The sequence below is a fragment of the Entelurus aequoreus genome, linkage group LG02, assembly GCF_033978785.1.
Source record: "Entelurus aequoreus isolate RoL-2023_Sb linkage group LG02, RoL_Eaeq_v1.1, whole genome shotgun sequence".
NCBI lineage: Eukaryota > Metazoa > Chordata > Actinopteri > Syngnathiformes > Syngnathidae > Entelurus > Entelurus aequoreus.
In genome coordinates, this window is record NC_084732.1 from 32186703 (window position 1) to 32205211 (window position 18509).

At 40.0% G+C, this 18509-nt stretch overlaps 1 protein-coding gene across 4 annotated transcripts in view; it reads right to left on the minus strand.

Moving 5' to 3' along the window:
- LOC133632656 (MAM domain-containing glycosylphosphatidylinositol anchor protein 1) overlaps positions 1-18509 on the minus strand; it is a 596928-nt gene that overhangs the window by 201925 nt on the left and 376494 nt on the right. For all 4 annotated transcript variants that reach the window (XM_062025233.1, XM_062025218.1, XM_062025227.1 and 1 more), the window contains one exon: positions 531-727. In XM_062025233.1, coding sequence (XP_061881217.1) covers positions 531-727 — 197 coding nt within the window. The remainder of the gene's footprint in view (positions 1-530; positions 728-18509) is intronic.

Here is an 18509-nt window from a genome sequence, read left to right on the forward strand (position 1 = left end):
TATGAACAAAATAAACACATTTATTCTGTGTAATTTTGCAATGCAACTTTGAGTGACAGTGACAACAAGCGGCCCTAACGGTGTTCGTCAACACCGTTCAATTGAACACCGTTCAATTATTGTAACGTGTATCGAGATGCTTCGAGGACAGGAATTATATTGATCACTTTATTGAGCAAAACTGTTTATATTGGGCCATAACCACACCAAAAACATGAGTAAAACACTCCTATCTCGAAAAGCTCTGAAAGGGGTACAAATGATTTCCAAAGCAGTGCTTTTGGTATAAAGTTAAGTTAGGTTAAATGAAAGTGTTATTATTAATTATTATTATTATTATTATTTATCTTACGGTATATATCAAAAATAATATTGAGCAAAATTTAATTGAAATATTGTCGATGTGGCCCTCCAGCAGTGCTCGGGTTGCTCATGCGGCCCCCGGTAAAAAATAATTGCCCACACCTGGCTTAGTAGGTTGGTTAAACGATTCCCAGGTAAGTAAGTAGATAGGTAGGCTAAGTAGATACCTGAGTGTAAAGCGGCTCGTAGATGTCCACCCCATTGTCTTTGCTTTGTTCGATGAGCATGTTGGCACGCTTCCAGATGAATCGAGCCGGCGGGTTGGAGTTGACGGTGCAGCGCAGGAATACCGTCTTCTCTTGGTAATAACTGCCACGCACGTCACTGATGGTCTGGTGAACCGTTAGAACTGGTGTGTCCAGGTCTGTAAGAGTGGCAAAATATACAAAACAACTTTAAAACTCATGAACAACTTTATATTGCATTGATGTGTTGTGTTGGCTAACTGGTTACACACGTTGACCAAAGTTGCACCAACATAACAATTGTTTTGGGTTTTTTTGCCATTTGCCTGTCTTGTTTTGACTTTCATTTACACTATGTCCAATTCTCTTGGTCATGCCTCTTATCTAACAATTTGCCTTGCCTCCATGTTAATTTCCTTATTACCAGTGTCTTTGCTACAGCGAAAACAATTTCAGCTTGGAAGCTGCTATCTCTCTAAAAGTCACTGCCACATTCACTCCTCATCAACATCCAACTTTATCTATCACTCTCATCCTTTTTAAGGGAACTTATAACTATGGACTGTGTCCTAATTGAAATATGACATATACATAATGGAAACACAAACACAAATCCTTGCTTGTCATTGCCGCCGCTGAGCGCCTCACTCCAACATGAGAGCATAGCGCACACGAAGGAGTGTACTGTATGTACTGTACTGATTGCATTCTTGATCTGACACGTGCGGATTAACCATTTTACAGTATGATGTTGAAAAGGGCAGTGCTGTCACGTTAAGGTTGCGTTACACACACAGGCACGCGCACATTCTGAATACAAAACGTCTGGTTCCAAGAGAGGACCGGAACAGATGGCACGTACTGTAAAAACACTTAGCAAGTACTATCACACAAATTCTAATTAAGTTGCATTAAACAATGACTGTACTGTACTATTTACAACCAATACGAAAGCGGTTAATTTCAATCACGAGATGTTGGAAATAGCTGATCAATCATTTATTTGCATAATATCATTCTTCTGAACCATTGCACACAAAAGGGTCAATACTTGCCCGTGCTATTATTTTTTATGAAAAACCCACCACAGAGTGGGGCTACTATCAAATCCCAAAGTTTTGCCCCATAAGGCAGATTGACTTGAAATTTCTCACACAGTTCAATGCGCTTTAGAGGATTTACGAGCACATGTGGGCAGGACTGGTTAAAAAAAAATAAATGTCCGCCATCAAGCAACATGTCTTTGCAAGGTAAAAACAATGGCTTTAATCTGTTCCCCTCTGTACTCTACAATGTCAACATACTATAGGGCAGGGGTGTCCAAAGTGTGGCCCGGGGGCCAGTTTCGGCCCGGCGCTTGTTTCCTATCGGCCCTCAGCAGATCGTAAAAATTGAATGCGTTCGTTATTATCGAGACGTTATTAGTATTGCTGTCAAACGATACACTTTTAAAATCAGATTAAAACCTCTAAAGGCCTTAGTGGCCACATGCGTGGACATCACCTTTTAGCTATTATTTCCAAAATTGTGTACACTACTGAATTGGGGTTTTATGGCCCTTATGTGGACACTTATACTGCCATCTGGTGGTGTCAGAAGAGTATAACATACAATGGAATTTGGAAAAAAAAGTGTAAAAATAAGATTTAGCCATACTTGCCAACCCTCCCGTTTTTAGCGGGAGAATCCCGGTATTCAGCGCCTCTCCCGACAACCTCCCGGCAGAGATTTTCTCCCGACAAACTCCCGGTATTCAGCCGGAGCTGGAGGCCACGCCCCCTCCAGCTCAATGCGGACCTGAGACTGAGTGGGGACAGCCTGTTCTCACGTCCGCTTTTCCACAATATAAACAGCTTGCCTGCCCAATGACGTCATAACATCTAGGGCTTTTAGAGAGTAGAGTGCACAACTGCGCACACAACAAGGAGACGAAGCAGAAGAACGAGGAAGTTACAGACATGGCGACGCCGTCGACGAGCAAGATGAAGAAATACGCTTGCAAGTTCCAAAACGAATGGAAACAAGATTTTCAGTTCATCCAGGACAGTTCGAAGGGGAAGGTGTATGTTGCCTGTAAATATGTAGAACAGACTTCTCCATTGAACACGGTGGCCGAAATGATATACTCATCATGAACGGAGAAGTTAAACAGGACAATACTGCCATCTAATGGATAGCCACTGGAACACTGAAATTCAAGTATTTCTTTTATGTAAATAAAATAAATAAATAAATATATATATATATATATATATGCAGGTATGTGGGCTTGTATTAAGCCTCAGGGAGTTGAACGCCCCTGCCTTACATAGTTCCGGGTCACCCTTGGGCAAGGTGTAGCACCCGAATGCCCCCCCCCATCAGGGTTACGATACCCCCCATGAACTACCCTAAAAGAGGATGCGTTACCCGGCCCGGAGGAAGCCCGGGGCCCTCCTCCGGAGCTAGGCCCGGAGGTAGGGCTCGTCAGCGAGCGCCTGGTGGCCGGGCTTGCCACGGAGCCCGGCCGGGCACAGCCCGAAGAAGCTACGTGGACACACCATCTTCTCTGCCACGTGGGCCCACCACCCGCGGTCGGAACCAGTGGGGTCGGGTGCGCTGCCAAGTGGATGGCGGTGAAAGTGGAGGCTCCGGACGGACCAATTCGGGGCAGCAGAGGCTGACTTTCGGGACGTGGAACGTCTCTACGCTGGTGGGGAAGGAGCCTGAGCTGGTGCGAGAGGTGGAGCGCTACCGGTTGGATCTGGTGGGGCTTACCTCTACGCATAGCAAGGGCTCTGAAACCACACTCCTGGACAAGGGATGGACCTTGTTCACTTCTGGAGTTGCTCAGGGTGTGAGGGCACAGGCGGGTGTGGGGATACTCACGAGTCCCCGGCTGAGTGCCTGTACGTTGGAGTTCACCCCAGTGGACAAGAGGGTCGCCTCCCTTCGCCTTAGGGTTGGAGGGGGGAAAACTCTGACTGTTGTTTGTGCATACGCACCAAACAGGAGTTCAGAGTATTCAGCCTTCTTGGATACCTTGCATGGGGTCCTGTATGGGGCGCCGGCAGGGGATTCCATAGTCGTGCTGGGGGACTTCAACGCGCACGTGGGCAATGACAGTGATACTTGGACTGGCGTGATTGGGAGGAACGGTCTCCCTGATCTGAACCTGAGTGGTGGATTGTTATTGGACTTCTGTGCTAGTCACGGACTTGCGATAACAAACACCATGTTCAAGCATAAGGATGCTCATAGGTGTACCTGGTACCAGAGCACCCTAGGCCAAAGATCAATGATCGATTTTGTAATCGTATCAGCTGATCTGAGGCCGTATGTTTTGGACACTCGGGTGAAGAGAGGGGCTGAACTGTCAACTGATCACCATCTGGTGGTGAGTTGGGTTAGATGGCGGGGGAAACCTCTGGACAGACCTGGCAAACCCAAGCGTGTAGTGCGGGTGAACTGGGAACGTTTGGAGGAGTCCTCTGTCCGGAAGGACTTCAACTCCCACCTCCGGCGGGACTTCTCTGCCATCCCTGTGGAGGTTGGGGACATTGAACAGGAATGGGCAATGTTCAAAGCCTCTATTGCTAAAGCTGCAGATGCGAGCTGTGGCCAGAAGGTCTTAGGTGCCTCAAGGGGCGGTAACCCTCGAACACCCTGGTGGACAGTGGTGGTCAGGGAAGCCGTCCGACTGAAGAAGGAGTCCTACCGGGGTATGTTATCCCAGGGGACTCCGGAGGCAGTTGCAAGGTACCGACGGGCCCGAAGGGCAGCGGCCGTGGCTGTGGACGAGGCTAAGCAGAGGGTGTGGGAGCAGTTCGGGGAATCCATGGAGAAGGACTATCGGGCGGCACCAAAGCTGTTCTGGAAGACCATACGGCACCTCAGGAGGGGGAAGCAGGGAACCATCCAAGCTGTGTACGGCAAGGATGGGACTTTGCTGACTTCAAGTGAGGAAGTCGTGGGGCGTTGGAAAGAGCACTTTGAGGAACTCCTGAACCCAAATACATCAGACACACCCTCCCTGATAGGAGCAGGGCCTGAGGATGATGGGGGATCGACGTCGATCTCTCGGAGTGAAGTCACTGAGGTAGTTAGACAACTCCACAGTGGCAAAGCTCCGGGGGTTGACGAGATCCGTCCAGAAATGCTGAAGGCTCTGGGTGTTGATGGGCTGTCTTGGTTGATACGCCTTTTCAACATTGCGTGGAAGTCTGGGACAGTGCCGAGGGAGTGGCAGACTGGGGTGGTGGTTCCCCTTTTCAAAAAGGGGGACCAGAGGGTGTGTGCTAATTACAGGGGTATCACACTACTCAGCCTCCCTGGGAAAGTTTACGCCAAGGTACTGGAAAGGAGGGTCCGGCCGATAGTCGAACCTCAGATTCAAGAGGAGCAATGTGGATTCCGTCCTGGTCGTGGAACAACTGACCAACTCTTTACGCTTGCGGGAATCCTGGAGAGGGCCTGGGAGTATGCCTATCCAGTCTACATGTGTTTTGTGGATTTGGAGAAGGCGTATGACCGCGTCCCTCGGGAGATCTTGTGGGAGGTGCTGAGGGAGTACGGAGTGAGGGGAACCCTGTTGAGGGCCATCCAATCTCTGTACAACCAAAGCGAGAGTTGTGTCCGGGTGCTTGGATGTAAGTCGGATCCGTTTCCAGTGGGGGTTGGTCTCCGCCAGGGCTGCGCTCTGTCACCTATCCTGTTTGTGATTTTCATGGACAGGATTTCTAGGCGGAGTCGTGGCCATGGCGGAGAGGGTATACGTCTCGGGGGGCTAAAGGTTGCGTCACTGCTGTTTGCAGATGATGTGGTCCTGATGGCACCTTCGGTTCGTGACCTTCAGCTCTCACTGGATCGGTTCGCAGCCGAGTGTTCAGCGGCTGGAATGAGGATCAGCATCTCCAAATCTGAGGCCATGGTTCTCAGCAGGAAACCGATGGTTTGTACAGTCCGGGTAGGGGACAGGACTCTGTCCCAGGTGGAGGAGTTTAAGTATCTCGGGGTCTTGTTCACGAGTGAGGGAAAGATGGAGAAGGAAATCAGCCGGAGAATCGGAGCAGCTGGGGCAGTATTGCAGTCTCTCTGCCGCACTGTTGTGACGAAACGGGAGCTGAGCCAGAAGGCAAAGCTCTCGGTCTACCGAGCTATCTACATTCCTACTCTCACCTATGGTCATGAAGTGTGGGTAATGACCGAAAGAATAAGATCGCGGATACAAGCGGCCGAAATGAGTTTCCTCAGAAGGGTGGCTGGCATCTCCCTTAGAGATAGGGTGAGAAGTGCAGTCACCCGAGAGAGACTCGGAGTAGAGCCGCTGCTCCTTCGCTTGGAAAGGAGCCAGCTTAGGTGGTTCGGGCATCTCGTGCGGATGCCTCACGAGCGTCTCCCTAGGGAGGTCCTCGTTGCACGTCCCACTGGGAGGAGGCCCCGCGGCAGGCCAAGGACCAGATGGGGGGATTACATCTCCTCTCTGGCCTGGGAACGCTTCGGGATTCCCCAGGAGGAAGTCGCAAATGTTGCTCTGGAGAGGGAAGTCTGGGGGTCTCTGCTGGAGCTGCTGTCCCCGCGACCCGATTCCGGATAAGCGGTTGAAGATGGATGGATGGATATATGTATATATATAGCTAGAATTCACTGAAAGTCAAGTATTTCATATATATATATATATATATATATATATATATATATATATATATATATATATATATATATATATATATATATATACATATATATATATGAAATATATATGAAATACTCGAGTTGGTGAATTCTAGCTGTAAATAACCACGCCCCCAACCACGCCCCCCGCCCCCCCCCCCACCTCCCGATATTGGAGGTCTCAAGGTTGGCAAGTATGGATTTAGCATGTCACTAAACATGAAGTACATGTGGACTAAGTACATCATATAAAAATGTTTCTTAGTTTTTTATTCTAATTAGGGTCTAATAAGCCCAAATAGCAAAGAGAAATAAAAAAAGCATGTAAACAAACAGCTTGGGCCTTAAGTTAAGTTAAAATTGGATTAATCACAACTACTACTCGCTTGCATGATTTCATTTAACTTCAACATTTCAATTCAATTAAAAGGGCCTCAATACTAATAATACAAATGTCATTTCATTGTTAGAGTCCATTTACGGTAAAGGAGCAAAATAAATTGAGTAATTAATCTGCATATTTAAAATATTTTTGGTGATTGATCGCATGAGTTAACTCGTTATTTTTGACAGCCCTCGTTGTTAGATGACACTTATTTACTTTGTCACCTACAACACAAAGCTAACAGGGATGTTTTTTTCAGCTAGCTTAGCATATATTGACATATACTGGTTGGCTTTTAGCATCTTTAGCGAACAAAATGTGATTAAAAATGGCCCTCGCAACCTTCCATTGTACTGAATGCGGCCCTCGCCGGTTAAAGTTTGGACACCCCTGCTATAGGGTCAATAAAACAACAAAGCTGGAAGTTAATTTCATTTATGTAGGCAAATATTTACTGTGATTAATCCAAATTCAAAAGTGTGATTAATCTGATTCAAACATATTAATCATTTGACAATACTAGTACTACACCGTATTCCAATTTTTAAAAAATGATTTATGTTTTGGGTTACATTAAAAAGTGGAAAGGATGATGTAGCTCTCTGAGCAGCTATTGCCATCTTGTCAAGTTAAAAACATCAGGATGTTGCCTACAGCCACAGGTGTTAATGGTGTTTTTTAATTCCACAAGAAGTAAAGGCCCCTGGCAGTTACTTGTCATTGCAAACTGAGACTACTGGATACTTTAGCACTGGACAGTGCAAGCATTTTACTCGCATTTACGAGTAAAACTACATTGTGCGAGTATTTAAAAAAAAAAAGCAGCACAGATGCGAACATATTTTAACCCTTTAAATAGCATTTTGCTCTTAAAATAAACCCATCCAAATTTGATTAAACTAGAGTAACATTTTCACACATATAGCATGTTTGAAATAAACTTAAACCATAACCAAATGGATAAGTGACTGGTGCGGAATTGTCACTGAGAGAGCTATGTGTGTCCCTCCCTCCTGCGCTATGCACTCACACCGTCTTCCAACACGGAAGAAACAAAGTCTTAGCTGGAGGAAATGGTCAATAAAATAAAAAAAAATCACCACCTTACTGTAAAACTTCACACAATCAGCACCGCGCGCTTGTAACTACAAGGGTTGGAGGGAATATTGAAACAAAAATCAATGATTGAAGTGACAAACTTGCCATCCAAACAATACTCCGTTTGTTGACAAGAACATACAGCCATGGAAGCAAATTCAATCTATTTATTAAGCAGAAGAAACACAAACCAGTGAACAAATTAAAAGAGCTGCTGTCAGAGCCGAAAAACTGACGCTGCTGGCCTGCTAGGCACACAAAAACAGCTGAAGCTATAATATCTTTTAGACTCAGAGCAAGTGTGGATTCGCTGACGTCACACGTCACTAGGCAACAGGCACCACCTTTTAACCCTGTAACACCCCTTGTTGTAAAATTACAACGTTACCTTTAACCATTCTGAAAAACAATCTGTTATATATATACATATATATATTTTTTACCACATTTACATAGTCATTGGGTCCTATTGTTCAGTCTCACAAGGCTATTGGATCGTACATTTGTTTATAAGTCACGCCTTCTGGCCATGAACTCACACAACCTCTCAAGGTTTCCTTCGAACAAAATCTCTTTATTTCATTGGACTGGATTCACCAGATTCAAGTAATTAAAATGTCTTTTATATTTTTTTTGGTTGTTATTACAATGTCTAGAGCAGGGGTCACCAACGCGGTGCCCGCGGGCACCAGGTCGCCCGTAAGGACCAGATGAGTCGCCCGCTGGCCTGTTCTAAAAAAAAAAAATTAAAAAAAAAACATTTTTTTTTAAAAAATCAACATAGAATAAACACAAGATACACTTTCAATCAGTGCATTAACCCAAACAACCTCCCCCCCATGCACACTCATCCACACCCACTCACACAAAAGGGGTTATTTCTTTCTGCTACCAATATTCTGGTTCCCACAACATAGACAACACATCTGCAAGGGACACAGTCCCTGAAGCACACATGATTGTATGTGCTGCTGGTCTACTAACATTTTCATTAATTACTATTTTTTATGTAATTATTTTTATATTGTTTTACTTTCTTTTTTATCCAAGAAAATGTTTTTTATTTATTTATCTTATTTTATTTTATTTTTAAAAAAAGGACCTTATCTTCACCAGACCAGGTTGTCAATTAAATTAGATTTGTTTAAAGGGTTTTTAAAACCAGGCCCAGTGCAGATAATGTCCAAGTCGGACTCAGCAACACACACCTTCATTCATGTACACAGAAAAAATTTAGGGAACACAACAGATTGCATATAATTTATAAACAAAATTACATTTTCAAAATAAGCATTTATGTACAGTCCAGATTATGTCCAGGCCACTCAAATTAGGGAACACAACAACAGATAGCATATAATCTATAAACATAATTATACTTTCAAAATAAGCCTTTGAGGACTTCTCATCTTTTTTTATGTTTTTTTGCATCTTTATCGTTTTCAATCATGTAACTTTCTAAAGTTAAAAAATACAGAATACATGTTTTAAAGAAAGTAAGTGAATATCTGTTTTTGGCCTTAAAAATAAACCTTTTACCGAGTACTATAATTAAATTGACTAAATCATGATTGTCAATGAACTCTCCTAAACTAACAGAAACCACATCAAGCTTCATAAACAAACCAATCCTTAAACACATTTTTTCAACTTCCACCCAAAACGAAGACACAATATGACAATACCAAAACAAATGCAGGGTGGATTCAGACTCCTGACAACAAAATCGGCAATCATCTGACTCTGTCATATTCCATAATTTGAACATTTTCCCTGTGGGTAAGAAGTTATAAATAATTTTAATTTGAAAATAATGATTTTGCACATTGATAGTAGTTTTATAGATTAGTTTGAATATGGCATCCCATGGCAACGGGCAGTCAAAAAAGTACTCCTATTTTCCATATGTGTTGTCTGGGGCAGCCTTCAAAGATTTATTTATTAAATAAGAATTATATATTCCTTTTTGCCAACTAGAATTTCTTATTAGAGGTTTACAAACTAATAATTTAGTAGTTCCATAATTAATTATTTGTTTCCATCTTTTCCCAATTACTCCAGTTAGTTGATTAAATGAAAAGCTTGAGCAAGCATCACCATACATAGCTCTAAATTCATCATACAGTATTTCATAATTTTACCATTCTCATTGATAATATCATTGACAAAAATGATTCCTCTTTCAAACATATTTTTCCAAAAGAAAGGCTTTCAATCTATTACAATATTAAAGTTCATCCATATTATCTGCTGCAAAATATTGTCTCTTTTTTCTGGCACATAAAATTGAAAACACCACCATGAGTGGATTGTTTCCTTTATGAACCCCGCCATGTTTCCCAGCAGACTCTCTACATAAGAAAAATGGAAGGGGATCACTTGTAAAAAAGGATACAATTTCTTTTGATACAGTACATGTTTTTTGTCCAGCAGGACACTTGTGTACCACTCAGTGTTTAAATACATCTTTGGAACAATTGATGCTTTTAAAGACAGCCACATAGCTTCAAGGTTGAGAAGTTTCAGGCCCCCATATTCATACTCATTGTACAAAACCTTTTATTTAATCTTTTCTGGTTTGCCGTCCCAGACAAAATTGAAGACCCTCCGCTCATAAATCTTAAAAAAGATTTGTGAGGGAGCTGGTAATGACAAAAACAAATAAATAAATTGAGGAATAATTAACAAGTTGACAATAGATATTTTACCATACAAGGTTAAGGATTTCCCTTTCCATAATTGCATAATTTTGTCCAGCTTTTTTAGTCGATTATCATAATTTACTGAGCCTAGATCTTCCAGATTATCTGGGACAACAACACCAAGTATGTTAACTGGTCCATCTGTCCACAAAACAGGCACTTTGCATTCCATTCGAAAGGACGTTCCTTTTAGATTTCCGATCCTTAACATTTTACATTTATCATAATTAAGCTTAAAGCCAGATTGCTGTGAAAATATGTCCAACGGATTAAGAAGGTTCCGCAAACAATGAGGAAAAATCTTATCTTTGTGAATCAGCCTTTTCTGACATGAACTTCATCAAGAGCAAACACAGAACACGCCTCACTGATGCACATCTGCAAGACTCACTCAGAGTTGCAGTGTCAAGTTACACACAAGAGTACAACACACTAGTTAACAACATGCAATGCCAGGCTTCCAACTAACTGACAAAGAAACAGATAACAGATTTGGTGTCCAGTTCAAAGTGTGACATGATTTAAAAATTTGAGAGTTTACTTTTGTATTTTACATGAGTTATTATTTGTACAAACTTGGTGCAAAGTAATTCATGATTTGTTAAAAAATGTTAGTGGCTAGCTAGTTAAAATGGGATATTGTGATTTCACAAGACTGTCTTAGAAGTTATCATTTGAAAATGTTCAATTTGAAAAATGTGCACTTAGAGAAAATATAAAAATAAAGTGTTGCATATTGATATGTATCTGTTTCTATATATATTTATTGTGAGAAATCATTAAGATGATCAGTGTTTCCACAAAGATAAATATCATTAATTATTAATAATAACATTGAGTTAAAGGTAAATTGAGCAAATTGGCTACTTCTGGCAATGTATTTAAGTGTGTATCAAACTGGTAGCCCTTCACATTTATCAGTACCCAAGAAGTAGCTCTTGGTTTCAAAAAGGTTGGTGACCCCTGGTCTAGAGCATGTACATATGTAGTTATTGTGGAACAGATGCATCAAATTTCATTTAGAGCTTGTTATATAATTGTTGCAATTATACAACACTGGGTGAATGTGGTAGTCAAATAGCTGGCTTGTTGCAGTGGGCTCAAACAAGTTGTATTCCCTCCACTACATCACTGGCTGAAGTATTTTCTCTATACATGGATAGTATACATTCTACAGACGTTTTACAGACGACAGGGACTGTTTTTAGGGCTTTCACCACCAATGAAAGTCTTCATGACCAATGTCATGAAAAGAAAAAAAGAGGGGGAAAAAAGTGTTTTTTAAGAGTTTTATCTTGTTTCATATTTTTTATATTTGCAATAAATGACTTCATAAAAATATAACTAATGTGTGATTATTATTAATGGTATATACCGTTATGGGGCTAAGTAAGCAATCAACCCTGCAAATGAACCCCTAGTTGTTCAGACAACGTGAGTACAAATCCAGAAATTATGCTCCCATCAAAGCCTAATGTTGCAATATTACAACATTTCTCTAAAAACATACATAACAAATTTATTTTTAACTCTTCAATTTCTGCATCAAATGCCTCCTACAACAACATCTGAAAGGCCAAATGTTTTTTTTTTAGGTTTTTCTATATTTGGGTCTTACAAGGTTAAAGGCACACACCCTAATGCACACACTGCTCTCATATAAAACTTATCTCAACTGCATTATGCCAGATATCAGTTTTTTTTTCAAGTAACACATTAATTACTTTCCCTAATAATTAATTACATTTATTGAAGAGTGATTTAGTTAGCAATTCAATTATTATTGGGGAAAAGTAACGTCACTGTAATGAAGTACTTACACAGCCTGTCACACAGCATCAAGAAGCAGTTGGCAGGTTGGTGTTCCTGGTTAAAATATTTGTGTGTATGTCCTATAACAATGTTTTCCTATAAAAACAACATTGGGGTAGCGTGGCTCGGTTGGTAGAGCGGCCGTACCAGCAAATCGAGGGTTACAGGTTTGATTCCTGCTTTTGCCATCCTAGTCACTGCCGTTGTGTCCTTGGGCAAGACACATGACCCACCTGCTCCCAGTGCCACCCACACTGGTTTAAATGTATCCTAAAGATGCAGATAATGGGTTTCTCAATGTAAAGTGCTTTGAGTCTCTCGAGAAAAGCGCAATATAAATATAAATCACTTGTTAAAGGTTAATTATTTTCATGTTGACGTAGAAACATTTCAGGGCACTTTATACCACATGTTGTGTTTTTGTTAGCTGAATAATTGTTTTAAAGAAGATGTGTGATAATTTGACTTTTCTTATATTATTTGTAAGGCTTTTCTTATCTCAAAACATCTAAGACGAGATCCTAAACCTTCTTACTTGATGGTATCTGTTTTTGTGTATTTGGGATCCCCATTAGTGCTGAAAATGTAAAATGAAGGCATGGTGGAGATATTTAGTTACGACAACGGTTATTTCCATTTATGGGTTAGTTTATGGGCCAAACTATATCAGGATATGAGTTTCAATCCATATCCCTCAGCTCGATTACTCATGTTAGTGACAGTGCTAGCACAGTTTAGGGATGTTCTGTGTGTTTAATTGAGCGTTACAGTAGACCTTCTGATGACATCGTGAGTGTACATGTGTACCTTGTTTAAGCTGGTAATAATGACATTTTGATATTTGAAACATTTTATATTTCTCCTCATTTTTTTCTGTGCAACAAAAAAAATGTTGGTGGTATTTTTTTTTCCATTTAGTAGCATCAGTGCTACTAGTGGGAAAAGCCAAGTGTACAGCTTTTGTAGGCGATAATTGGAGAACTGTGTGGTAACCTTATAACAATATTTGTTTAAGCTGCTATCCCATAAATGCCTTTGGATTGCGAAGGCTAAAAGTCGGATGTGTCGCAGCTTTTTATTGCAACATAGTTTTGTGTGATTTTTTAAGGAAAGTACCCAGAAAAATTACAAAATTTAAGTACATTAGCTTGCAGTTAAAATACAATGTACTAATATATATATATATATATATATATATATATATATATATATATATATATATATATATATATATATATATATATATATATATATATATATGTATATATATATATATATATATATATATATATATATATATATATATATATATATATATATATATATATATATATATATATATATATATATATATATATATATATATGTATATATATATATATATATGTATATATATATATATATATACACTACCGTTCAAAAGTTTGGGGTCACATTGAAATGTCCTTATTTTTGAAGGAAAAGCACTGTACTTTTCAATGAAGATAACTTTAAACTAGTCTTAACTTTAAAGAAATACACTCTATACATTGCTAATGTGTTGAATGACTATCCTAGCTGCAAATGTCTGGTTTTTGGTGCAATATCTACATAGGTGTATAGAGGCCCATTCCCAGCAACTATCACTCCAGTGTTCTAATGGTACAATGTGTTTGCTCATTGGCTCAGAAGGCTAATTGATGATTAGAAAACCCTTGTGCAATCATGTTCACACATCTGAAAACAGTTTAGCTCGTTAGAGAAGCTACAAAACTGACCTTCCTTTGAGCAGATTGAGTTTCTGGAGCATCACATTTGTGGGGTCAATAAACGCTCAAAATGGCCAGAAAAAGAGAACTTTCATCTGTAACTCGACAGTCTATTTTTGTTCTTAGAAATGAAGGCTATTCCACAAAATTGTTTGGGTGACCCCAAACTTTTGAACGGTAGTGTATATATATATAACCTGCTCAGTGGCCTTGTGGTTAGAGTGTCCGCCCTGTGATCGGTAGGTCGTGAGTTCAAACCCCGGCCGAGTCATACCAAAGACTATAAAAATGGGACACATTACCTCCCTGCTTGGCACTCAGCATCAAGGGTTAATTCACCAAAATGATTCCCGAGCGCGGCCACCGCTGCTGCTCACTGCTCCCCTCACCTCCCAGGGGGTGGGACAAGGGGATGGGTCAAATGCAGATGGTAATTTCACCACACCTCGTGTGTGTGTGACTATCAGTGGTACTTTAACTTGAACTAATACCCTGAATGTGTATGTAATGCTGCTCCGATATTATTAGGATCACATACCATAGCAGATTGTGAAGGTGTCCAAAAAGTTCCCATTTCAAGTAAAACCCGAGCGTGGTGTACTGCCATTGACCCGGCTAAGCTGCTTAGTCTAATGCTTATTCCACATTTACTCTAGATCTGTTTGCTTGAGATTTTCACAACACTCTCTGAAGTATTCACCTGTTCTCCCTCGCTTTCATCTCACCACGAACACCCTCATACACAGATAACGACAACCCGCCGCTCTCGACAAAAAAGCTCAGCGGGAGGCGACACGGCGAGGCACCAGCAGGCGCTCCGAGGGGCGATGCCAGCGTCCGGGCCTTCAAAAGCTGGGCACCTATCAAAGGCATCTGCTTTGCCTTGTCTGGCCTGGCCATGTATGAAGCAGCGCTGGCAAAACAGCAAGTCTGAGCGTGTGCGACTTCATTTATTTGATTTTCGGGAATGTGTTCTAGCACGCCAGCTCTGTGTGCTTGCCCAAAGATTATCTGCGGCACCCATGGCACCGGGTGTCTAATGCAAGCTGAGGGAGGGTTGCCATTCTGCTTGTTTTTCATTCTGCGTGAGGAAGACTGACAGCTAAACAAACAAACAGAGACAGTGGATTCTCAAGGAAATCACTCGATAAATGCACGCTGAAGAGGCTTGTCATGTCATGTCATGTAGAGGCTAAGGATCATGGTGTTTGATCAAGTGATGTGTGTAAACGCCGGGGAACATGGGGGGGTCGAGCCAGATGCGTCAATAGGTTCTAAGGAGAGGGGGAGACTTGGCCCAGTCCCCTCCTTAAAGGGGAACTGCACATTTTTTTGGAATGTTGCCTATCGTTCACAACCCTTATGAAAGACAAGAACACGTTTTTATTTTTTCATGTATTCTAACTATTAAATCAATGCGATCAAATATCCGCTTACAATGGAGCCTATGGGAAACGCTCTATTCTTCCAACAAAGGACTTAAAAAACATCAAAACACCTCCATTAAGGTTTTATATACATGTTGTAAGTATATATGTAATGTAGTAACACATTTATAATTGTATTTAGCCTTTATTTAACCAGGTAAAATCCCATTGAGATCAAATATCTATTTTCTAAGCGAGACCTGACCCAGAGGGCAGCAGCAAGGTTACATTAAAAACAGTAAACACATAAAACATCAAATTTACAACATTAAGACTTGCTCACATAACACATGTGCATAAATACAAGGTAGACTGCAATCCTTTCACAGAAGCTTTAAACTAATTTAATGTAACAAGGGTTTGGTTTTGGAATTGGAATTGCATTATCATGGTATTGTTGTGTATTGTTTTGTTGGATTAAGTAATAAATAAAAAAAAACAAAAAAAAAAAACAAGGAGTTTGAAGTTGAAGATTCGATTGTAGGTTATTCCAAGCCTTCGGTGCTGAAAACCTAAATGTTTCCTTGCCCAGTTCAGTTCTTACTTTGGGGACGACAAATTGCAGAACGTTCATTGCACGAAGATTGTGACTTCCTTGTTTCTTTGTGAAAAGACAAGACAGATAAGATAGAGTGATACCCAGAATGCTTTTGTAGATGAACACATACCAATGATTGAGGCGTCGTTAATAGCATGTAATATTTACATATTTTGCTTATTTTAAGCATACGCGGCGCATTAATTAAAAAAAATGCATCACAACGTTTGCTTTACATCACTGATTACTACTCACTGCAGACTTAATGAGAGCCGACAAACATAATAAAACATCACTTACTGTACAATGCCTGCCGTCATTAGGATGCCGACTGATATAATCTCGCTATATTCACATTTAGATGAAGAATGACTCATAATCCTCGCCAAGAAAAAAAGGGGTGGAATCAAGCATCTTTTCGTGTCGTTCTCGCCATTTTTTTTATTTTTTTTTAGGTTTTTAAAGATGATAAAAACGCTTGCAAGATGCGGCTAACAGGAGTCATCGTTGTAACCCTCAAAGCCTTCTAAAACAACTTCAAAACCCTCCAACACGCTGCAAGTATACATATAATGTAGTAACAGACACGTTCATAACAATATGTAATATGTGTTTAATATTTATCGTATTTTGGTTATTTTATGCATTACGGGAACTTCTATCTTCAGCACATTTATTTCCGTTTCCTGAGCTGCGCACTTCCGACTTTTGCCAACAAATGTGTGTTCTTACTTCCGGAAACAAAAGTGAATGTGTTATAATCATGGCAGATTCGGTAACAAACAACAAAGACAACTATTTTTGGAAAAATTAGGATTCACAACCTTACCTTTTTGAAGCTGAATATACGAAGGATGAAACTGTTGCCGATGGAAGCAAGTAAGAAGAGAGGGTGAACCGTTGGAGCAGATTGAAGCCAAGAGAGTGAGGTCAGCGTGACGTGCGAATATAAATATGGAACTTGGAGCCAAGCTATGCTGACATAAATGGAGTGCTTACCTAAAGCAACTCGAAAAAACGTCCCCGGCCAGCTGGACCAAACAAACAACTGTCTATCGAGTGAGTTACTATAATATTGATCATGATGCACGTAGCACACATACGCTAGCTGTGTACAAACAAAACATGAAATGTGGGGTAATACTTTACAGATACTGTAATATGATTGTTCATGTTTTTTGCTCAGTACAGATTGGTGTTCTATCGCATTGTGCTGTGCATTACAAACTCAAAAATGTTTCAGCTGCTGATGCAAAAGCTATCTTATCTCTTTCTGCAGCTAGCTTAAGGCTAATGCCTTAACATGCCATCCCAAGGTGATGTGTTGGTACGCTACAAAAAGAGTTCCTCAATGTTCACTCTTACAATAGCAATGTTGCTACAGCTCGGTTATTATAGAGGTTACGGAATTGACGGTTTTTGAATGCATTTTTAAAGGGATTTAGAGGTAGAATTGATTTCTCCCATTAGCTGCATTGCTAGCCACCAAGAACGAGCCGCTTTTTACAAATTAGAATGCAAAAAAATAGAAACATTTTGTCTTCTTGTCTCTCTTAGGGATTGTGAAGGATAGACAAAATCCCCCCCCCCCAAAAAAAATAAAAAAATGCAGTTCCCTTTTTATAAGATGCTTACTTTGTCACTTATTAACATGCTAATAAAAAACAGTTTGTAAAATATGTCAATATATTACATTAATCACATGGTGCTATGTACAATATTGAATTAATTTATATTTATGTGTCTCTGTCAGTGTCAATCAAAATGTACAATATTATATTAATTTTTGACGCAAATCTTGTATTGTATCTCATTAGATTGTGCGATTCAGACAACTAGGTAGTTGTGGCCCTCAGGTAAAGTGAAGCACGAGATGAAACTGCAAGTGTACAAAAAAAACTATATGAAACTTTAATGAAGCCTCTGATTTCCCAAAGGTCTTCCATTATACACACACTTTAGATCAGTTGTACTCCAGGTGCTTTTGTTGGCCAGACTGTTTATATCTGTTTAGTGTCTGTATAAATTAAAAGATTAGCCCCCCCGCGCACACACACACACACACACACACACACATATTTAATGTGCAGTTTGGTTTAGCATAGTTCAACAACATAAGAAATGTATTAATGCATAGAGAGAGAAAAAAATTCAGGCCAAAATCTAAGAAACAAAATATAATAATAAAGAATAATTAATATAATACTGTCAAGTAAAAAGTAAAATAAATGCATAAATCACTAAATAAAGAAAGAAAAATACAAAATCACAATGGTGTCACTGTCAAGTGTCAAGGCATATAACCCTGAATGTTGTGGTTTTTTTAATTTAAAACAAGGTAAAAAGAAAAAAGACAAAAAGAAAAAAATCTCACAGAACATGTGTGGTAGTATTTTTGTTACTCTAATATAACAAAAAAAGATATACTATGTAATTATTGTTTCTGAAAATGGTGTTAAAACATGATGTAATATGTCTTTGTCCAGTAAAAAGTAACAGTATCTAAAAAACTAATTAAATTATTTGTTTTATGTTTTGCTGACTTAAATGGCAGTGAAAAAGTTAAGTATATTATAATTTAAAAAAAAACAATTCCTGA